A 9,501-nucleotide genomic window follows, 5' to 3' on the forward strand; every position below is an offset into this window, starting at 1 on the left:
TTTATGAATTTTCACTAAGCAAGGGCTTTAATGTGAAGAAAAGAGATTAATTATTAATTAAGAGACTTTATCAAGTCCAATTAATAAATATATTAAATGACAATATTATTTAATAATTAATTTTTAGTTATTAAATAATTATAATTGGCATTTAAGTGGTTAAATTAGAAAATTAGCGTTTTTGAGAAAATAAGATGGGAAAATGATAAAATGGCAAAATAGCAAAGTGGGGCCCAATCCAATACATGGCCGGCCACTTAGTGTGGATTTTACCATTTATTTTTCTATTATTTTAATGCTAATTAAATCTAACATAAACCTAGGTGGTTACCTATAAATAGATAGTGATGGCTCACACTTAAAGTTGATGAAATTTCTTGTCTTCAGAAAAATTGAGCCACCTATTCTATAGTCATAGCCGAACCCTCTTCCCTCTCTTATTTTCTTCAATTTTTTTCATACCTTGAGTGATAGAGTGAGTGCCCACACACATCAAGTGGTATGTCAATCATAGTGTGTAAGACTGTGAAGAATCCAATCAACAAGAAGGAGAATCCGGCTCAAGGAAGGAGAGAAAGAGATCCAAGTTCAGATCTTGATAATGCTCTGCTACAGAAAGGAATCAAAGGCTAGAGATCTGAACGGAAGGAGTCATTATATTCCGCTGCACCCAATGTAAGGTTTCTTAAACTTTTTATGTGTTTATTTCATTGTTTTAGAAATTCATATTAGGATGTTAATGAAACATACTAGTTAGTAAATCTAGATCCTCGTAAAATATTTCCAACAATTCCACCATTTCATCCTACTAGTGGTTGGTCTTTTTCACAAGCTGCCCTCCCACTTAGGACAACGATAACCATGCTATTGGTTTGTAGTTTTGTATTTAGTTTATAGTTTTTAGTGTAAATATTACTAATTTTTATAAACTAACAACACTTTATTTAGTTTTAGACACTTTACTTACTTTTAGAATTATAATATACATTCTAATTTTATAATGCAGTTTAAATTATATTATTACTAAAAAAAATTAGTTTTAGTTTTAATTTAATTTTAATTTTATTATATATATTAAAATTATTTTAAAATTTTCAAAAAAAAAATGTTTCGCCGGTGAAGTTAATTGTGTCGTTAAAACATAATTTATTTTTACAAAAATTGAAAAAACTTTTTCCATAGCGAAGTAACATGCACCAATAAAAATTTTGCAAGAAATAAAATAAGGCACGAAAATTTTGCCGGCAACTTACCTTGCCAACAAAAGTCACCGGGGAACTTCTCAGTCGACCCACCAATGGCAGTTTGGAGCCTACGCCAGCAACGAAACTCGCTGGTATAAACTCGTTGGTCGGTGCAATTACATGATTTGTTGACAAAAATTCTTTTCCCGACCATTTATTACCGAGAGAACTTGTTGGTGCATAAATTCGCCAACAAAATTGCACCAGCAAATTATGCCTTGTTTTCTTGCCAGCAAAAATTAAGATTCTTGTAGTAACTTTTATTGACATTTGAAATGTTATCAATACAAATCATACAGTGACATTTGAAGATTTAGTGACCAATATATCTTATATATTTTTAGCAAATGTTACTAGGTAATTTAATAAATGTGAGAAAGAGTAACAAATGGTAACATTTTTAAGTGTAACTAATTTCATTTCTTGGTGTATTGAACAATGTTTGTGTGTAGAATCAAAAAGTTTATACTGTAAATGTAACTGTCAAATAAAAAAGAAGTGTGTATAATAGATTCCCTTATTGTAGTAAAAGAGAAATAATTAGTAAGATTGATTTTAAACTTTGAGTTCCTTTAAATGAACTTGGAGTTTGGTGTTGCAAATAGTATTCTTTTGAGAAATAAAATTTATTCATACATAAATATATAAGATTAATAAACTTGTTGTAATCCATTAAAAAAAATAAATGAATAACGTGATGCATAATACCCAACTTGTACGATATATATATATGCCTTGACAATATATATGAAACAGGAAAGAATATTTGCCTTAATTTTTTTTTTTAATATATATAGACATATATATAATATATGCTAAGTTTTGTGATGATCATGAGCAGTCACCATATAGAACATGGTTTGTTAGTGGTTTAACATTAGATGTTTTAGAATTAATAAACTAATTTGACTAATTCAACTCGTTATTACATCTTCATTTTCTTTGTTTTTATGGGTGTTGACATGCTTTTATACTCTCTAGTATGATGCGTAAATGAGGATATAGTTGAATTTTGTGCAATAAATGGACTAATAATGAAAAACAAGTGGACATTAAATTTAGGTTAGTTTATCGTTACAATAAAAATTGAAAAAACTTAATTGATACCCCATCTAGTACAGCTATTAAGTACGTATAAGCATATATGTGTAGCCTTAATTTATAATTTATAGATTCATGACTTTCTGAATGGTAATGATCATTATACTTATATATATACACATATAAGAGATACAACGATAATATTAGTTTGGGGGACTCTCTTACCAAAAACAAACTAATTATGAAGATGTTAAGAGTACATTCCTTCTTTGTTGCGTATTTTTGTGGTATTCTAGCCTTAACAACTCTAGTTCATGCTCAAACTCAATCAGGTAAAAAAAGTTACATGTGATGTGTAACATATATAAGCTTCAAAATCACGTATATGATACACAAAGTGATACGTTATTATATATATATATATATATATATATATAAATATGCCTATGCATGATATTAGTGAACATCAATAAATTCAAATTGTACCCCAGGCCTTTTTCTTATAGAGTACTTTTATATATAAATAACTATTGTGACTTATGTATATTTCAGGGTTCATCAGTATAGACTGTGGAATACCAGAAAGTTCAACCTACATAGACAAAACAACAAGCTTAACATACATGTCAGACTCTGATTTCATTGAAAACAACATAGGCGAAAGTAAAACAATTCAACTTGAATACCATTCCGATACTCTTGATCAACAATTTTCAAATCTAAGAAGTTTCCCACAAGGAGACAGAAATTGCTACACCCTAAAGCCAGCAGATGGGAAAGGGAACAAGTATTTAATTAGGGCAAGGTTCTTGTACGGAAATTATGATGGAAAAATGGTAGCACCTGGGTTCGATCTGTACCTTGGAGCTAACAAATGGGGTTCTGTGAAATTGGACAATGCATCCACAACTGCCACAAAAGAGATCATTCATATTCCAAATTCAGACTATATATTTGTGTGTCTTGTAAATACTGGACATGGCACACCTTTTATGTCAGCTTTGGAGTTAAGGCCTTTGATGAATTCTACATACGCTTCTACACCGGCAGCTGTTCTATTTCGACGCTCAGATGTAGGGTCCAGAAGTAATACATCAATAAGGTACGTTCCATATAGATATTGATCAATATTAATAAATATTTAATATTTAACATGTGAGTAAGTGAATATAATTTATGATTTTTAGGTACAAAGATGATGTTTATGATCGTATATGGCAGCCTTTCAATTTTCCAAGACGAAAAGTGTTAAGCACATCGTTGACAGTAGATTCTAGTTCTAACATTTACCAACCTCCAACAAGTGTAATGGAGACTGCTATGTCTCCAGAAAATGTGACAAGTCCTATGTTTTCGTTTTACTGGAGTCCTGATGATCCGACCGCTCAATACTATGTATATATGCACTTTGCGGAGTTGGAAAAGCTCCAAGCAAATGAGTCGAGACAATTCTTTATCATTGAAAACATAATGGAGGCATGGAATAATCAAAAACCATTTAGTCCTGAGTACTTGACTGCAACCACTTTATCGAATGTTGCACCAGTGAGTGGCAAACAAATTGACTACACCCTCTACCAAACTCCTAAATCTACTCATCAACCGATTCTCAATGCCTTTGAGGTTTATATGCTTCTAAATTTCTCAGAACCACAAACCTACGAACAAGACGGTACGTACCAATTATTGACATATTTTTCTATATAATTATAATAACTTATAAGTCATCAAAAAAATTTGGTATGCTCGTTTTGTCCTTATATTTTTTTAATTTGTAGTTAATTTCTTAAAAGAAAATAAAAGCAAGGAGTATACGATCATTATAATCCAAAGAAAATAAATGATTTGCACTGATCAAATATTACTCTATTACCTTCATTGGAATTTCTTCTTGTACGGTAATTGTTAAAACTAATTTGAATATATTTTACATGAGCATTGAAAATGGAAATAAGTGATGTAATGTTAAATATATTGCTCACTTAAGAGAAAATGTGCTCTAATAATTTTATTAGCACACAGTAAATGTTATGCTAAATTTAACACAATATTTTGCTATAATATAAAATTTAGGAAAATTCTATAATACACCCCTTAAAATAAATATATTGATGTATCCCTATCTGTTTTAGCATCCGAAATAATTTTTTAATCAAATTTTTTCTCATGGTCATGTATGTTATTGTTATTTAAGACATCCGGCAAAATTTTAAGAAATTTGGAAAAGTTTAACACGCCAAAAACTATGTCCAAACAGTGTATTGCACGCGTAACTATTTTATTTTATACGCGTGTAAAATAGATTGTTTGGACATTATTTTCTATATTGTAAATTATTCCGAATTTTTCAAAATTTTGTAGGATATCTAAAATAGCTATAACGTACATGAATATGAAAAAAAAAATTAGACTAAAAATTTTTTTTAGATACCGAAACAAGTAGAGGGTACATCAGTATATCCCTTTTAAGGGGGTGCACTGTAGAATCACCCTAAAATTTATATCACCATAAATATATAATTTTATTATTAAATTTTATGGCACATTATTATTTCATTAATATATTTAGTTATATTATTAATGATGGATTATTTAATTTTTTTTTTATTATTTTACATAATATAAAAATAATAATATTAATGATAAAGTTATAATTTTTTTTTATATACTTTTATGAAAAGTTTAAATTTTACATAATTACGATCGAGTATAATACTAAAAGTCGATACAAATATATTACAAAATATTATTTTGCCAAACATATAAATTTTTTTACATCTACTGTGGGAGCTGGTCTAATCATTTTCACACAACTACAAATAATTGGATACTAAAATGAATTAATGTAAAAGGTTTCTTCTTAATTACAATCTATAATAATAGAGATATCTTAAAGCGAGTGTAACAGTATTAAATTAATTGGCAATTTAATATTAGCTACCTATGTTTTTTTTTTTATTATTTATCAATTCCGATTAGGTCAACGAAAAAATAGTTGCGCAATGAACCCACTTTAGACACTTTTGATTTTTAGCCAATTACATTTTTTTTTTAATTAAAATATAAAGGAGCACTGGTGCTCAATATATAATCTTTTCTTTATCTCTTTCTTCTGTTTGTTGCCATATAATATAATTTGACTATTTATTTTTGGTTAATTAGGATTTTTGCCCAACAGAATTTTGATATGTATCAAATTATGTTCCTTGAACTTTTAAAGTAGTTAAAACTACCTTTAAACTATTGAGATTGTTGGATTTAAGGATTTTTGTCTAATTTTAGTAAAAAAAAAATCTAACATGAATGAAAGTTAAGGGAGCATGATTTAATACATGTCAAAATTCGAGGGACATGATTTGGTAGATATATCAAAGTATGGGAAGTATGGTTTAGTACATAAATAATTATTGAAATAGTAGTAAAATTGAATGAAATTAGACAAAAATCTTTATATCTAACAATCTCAATAGTTCAACAAAATTTTTTAATAGCCAAAAATATTGAAGGAGCATGATTTGGTATACATGTTTAAATTTAGAGGACAAAAATTCTAATTAGCATTTATTTTTTGGTTAACTAGACTAGCTACCTAGTTGGTAAAATGAAATGGTAAAAACATCCCCATAATTATGTTTATGTTAGAAGATTTTTGGTAAATGCTCTAATTAATCAACCTATGATAATCTCTTATAAAATCATGGATATAAAAATCTGTGTTCGTAGTTGGCTTGTAACTTGTTAAGAATATATGTATAATGCAGTATGTAGTACGAACATATTTTGCATTCAGAAAATAGTAACAACGAAGCTAATTATATTATAACTTTTTGATTTTGTTTGGTAGTTGGTGCAATGTTTAATATCAAGTCTACGTACGATGTTCAGAAAAACTGGCAAGGAGATCCATGTGCTCCGAAAACTTACATCTGGGATGGTCTTAATTGCAGCTTTACTGGTCAAGATCCAATTAGAATCGTTTCGTTGTAAGTCTACGAAATCAACTATTAAGTTAGTTTTATTAACTAGCTAGTTATTAATTGTTACCATATAATAATGTTTTACATGCTACTACTCCAACTAACTCGATCTACTTCCTTTGTAACTAATACTCTACTATTTCATACATACATATGTATTAGAGACTTATCCTCAAGTGGGTTGACTGGGGAAATAGCTTCTTCTATATCAAATCTTACTATGATACAATCTATGTAAGTTCATATATTATTATAATGAATTTATATAATAAAATTTTACTAAAGAGATTTAGTACCAATAATTATATATATCTATATATCATTTCAGAGATTTATCAAACAATAGCTTAAGTGGATCGGTGCCTGCATTTCTTTCCAAACTGCAGAACTTAAAAGTTTTGTAAGTTTTTTTACTATATTAATTTAAATATATAATGATATGAATATATATATATATATATATATATATATTTTTATTTGATGAAGAGCGAAGAAACACATTTTTTCCATTTCAGAGACTTGAGAGGAAACAAGTTCATCGGTTCAGTTCCAAGCGAGCTCATCGAAAAATCTATCAGTGGCTCATTATTGCTAAAGTATATTTTCATTTTCTCTATATTGGCAATAATTTTTATACATTAATTTGTCAGCACAGTGAGAGTTATGTCTATAATTAATAACTTCTTTATTGTATAGTGTTTCGGGTAACCCAGATCTTTGTTTCTCACATTCGTGCCAAAAGAAGAAAAAGAAAAACTATATAATTCCTATAATAGCAACACTAGGCTCTCTATTAGTCCTCTTTGCTGCATTCTTTATCGGATGGAAAATCATCAAAAGAAGAAATAAAGGTATTTATACATAAATATATACATATATATATATATATATGTTTATATATGTATATTTACCAATCCTTATCGGAATGATAAATCAAGTATGTAAATAAAGCTTAATTATAACGATAACAGGAGCAGAAGTTGGGATAAGGCAACCCAACGATATTGTCCCAAAGTCAAGTAATAACGAAATTAATGGATCGGGATTTGAGCCACAAAACCATCAATATACTTACGCTGAAGTAATGAGAATTACCAACAACTTTGAGAAAGTTATTGGAAAAGGAGGATTTGGAACTGTTTATCATGGCTTCTTAAACAACACTCAAGTGGCAGTCAAGATGCTCTCGGAGTCATCAGCTCAGGGCTACAAAGAGCTTCAAGCTGAGGTATATAAATTTCTAATTAAGATGATTAATTTCTCATTTCATATACTTTGTTTTGTTTAGAGTGTTTATTATTATCTGAATTTCATGGTTTAATATTACTGACAGGTAAAAATTTTAATGAGAGTTCACCACAGAAACTTGACTAGTCTTGTTGGATATTGCATTGAGGATGACAAACACATGGGGCTTATCTATGAGTACATGGCTAATGGAAACTTAGGGAAACATCTCTCAGGTTCATTAAATTCATTACTTAGTTGATACCAAAATATATCCAAGAAAACTAACACAAAGGAATTGATCAATTCTTCATCTAAATATTAAAATTACAGATAAACAAGCTTATACATTGACTTGGAAGGAGAGATTGCAAATGGCTGTGGATGCAGCACAAGGTAGCCATTATATACATATGTTAATATACATACACAAAATGTAAAGTTTGGGTAGTGAAAGTGTAATTATATATAATTAATTGGATTTTGTTTGTTAATGGAACTTAGGTTTGGAGTATCTACACTATGGTTGCAAGCCACCAATAGTTCATAGAGATGTGAAAAGCACCAATATATTGTTGAATGAAAAATTTCAAGCCAAACTTGCTGATTTTGGACTCTCAAGAGCTTTCAATGTTGAAGGTGGTGGTCATGTGTCAACAGTTGTAGCTGGCACCCCTGGATATCTTGACCCAGAGTAAGTATAAATATATATATTTAAATGTTAATTAATTTGATTACATATAACTTTGAAAATGTACATAAAATATTATATATGATTATATCTTGAACTTTAGGTATTACAAATCGAATTGGTTAAGTGAGAAAAGTGATGTTTATGCTTTTGGAGTTGTTCTATTAGAGATAATCACTAGTCGACCAGTGATTGCAAAAATAAGTAGCAATGAAGTCATCCACATATCTCAATGGGTTGAGAACATGCTTCGTGAAAATGGAGAAATTAAAAGCATAGTTGATCCCAAACTGAGAGGAAACTTCCAACTCAATTCTGCATGGAAAACTATGGAAATTGCCACAGCTTGTGTGCGTATAAACTCAGCTGAAAGACCAACAATGAATCAAGTTGTGGTGGAATTGAAGGAGTGTTTGTCACTAGAGATTTCTCCCAATAAGGATGGACTTTTCTAATTTAATAAGTGATTCTCTTTGGAAGATAACTCTTATTATATACGGAAACTCATCTTATAATAAACTACCTCTATCTAACATACAAGATAATAAAGTTTTAGATTTATTATACACCAACGAATTATTATATTTTTATTTTCTGTGAACTTTGTAGAAAGATGGAGCGATCATGGATTAATAACCATTAATTTTGGTGTACTAGCTATTTTCTTGTATCAATATTGTTATTGATCCAAATTCCAATGGGTAGACGTTTCGGTCGATAATATAATAAAATCATGATGCAGATTTGTTATGCACTTAGGCTTTGTTATTTAATTATGTTTTATAAATGATATTTATATTTCTTCTTGGAAGTTATCATATTTTGGACTAAGGTACGTACACAACCATTTTCGACACAAAGGAATAAAATTAGATGTTTAAGGATTTTTAATACTATAATTTGGACATGAAAAATTGGATGTTCATGTCTCACAATGCAAGTCACTAAAAATATAAAAAGATATTAAATAATTATTTTTTCTTATATATATAATTTTTTTAAAAAAAAAAACTTGTTAGGTATGAGAGATTCGCACAAAGAGACACTAGTGAGGTTGTTTTTTTTTTAAAGAAAAAAACAAGTCTATCAAATTTTATCTATATAAATATTAAAATTAATTAATAAATAAGTAATTAATACAAGAATAAAAAAAACCTAAGAATGAAGTATCTTTATCTCTCACTCTCTTGCTTTTTTTTGGCTTCTCTGTAAATGTAACCCTATCCCTATGTGATCAAGTTGGATGGGCAATGTTTCTTTTATAGCTAGATAGGCCCAAACAGGCTTCACACCATTGAATCCAAGACCCTTTGTGTTATTC

At 29.0% G+C, this 9,501-nt stretch overlaps 1 protein-coding gene across 1 annotated transcript; it reads left to right on the forward strand.

Moving 5' to 3' along the window:
* Window positions 1-2,171: 2,171 nt before the first annotated feature.
* Window positions 2,172-8,933, forward strand: LOC115700168 (putative leucine-rich repeat receptor-like protein kinase At2g19210). The gene is made up of 13 exons (XM_061102850.1): window positions 2,172-2,617; window positions 2,838-3,387; window positions 3,473-3,957; window positions 6,130-6,268; window positions 6,425-6,496; window positions 6,591-6,662; window positions 6,778-6,858; window positions 6,959-7,113; window positions 7,234-7,490; window positions 7,596-7,725; window positions 7,823-7,885; window positions 7,994-8,183; window positions 8,284-8,933. The coding sequence occupies exons 1-13, from the start codon at window positions 2,527-2,529 to the stop codon at window positions 8,633-8,635; spliced, it is 2,637 nt and encodes an 878-aa protein (XP_060958833.1). The 5' UTR covers window positions 2,172-2,526; the 3' UTR covers window positions 8,636-8,933.
* Window positions 8,934-9,501: the final 568 nt, after the last annotated feature.

The sequence above is a fragment of the Cannabis sativa genome, chromosome 8 (genome assembly GCF_029168945.1).
Source record: "Cannabis sativa cultivar Pink pepper isolate KNU-18-1 chromosome 8, ASM2916894v1, whole genome shotgun sequence".
Taxonomy (NCBI): Eukaryota; Viridiplantae; Streptophyta; class Magnoliopsida; order Rosales; family Cannabaceae; genus Cannabis; species Cannabis sativa.

What these genes read in the sequence shown, in the direction of transcription:
- LOC115700168 (XM_061102850.1), top strand. Translation starts at nt 2,527, where the DNA reads ATGAAGATGTTAAGAGTACATTCCTTCTTTGTTGCGTATTTTTGTGGT. An exon ending in CTTACTATGATACAATCTAT is followed by an intron (nt 6,497 to 6,590) that starts GTAAGTTCATAT and finishes ATATCATTTCAG; the next exon opens with AGATTTATCAAACAATAGCT. An exon ending in CTTAGGGAAACATCTCTCAG is followed by an intron (nt 7,726 to 7,822) that starts GTTCATTAAATT and finishes TTAAAATTACAG; the next exon opens with ATAAACAAGCTTATACATTG.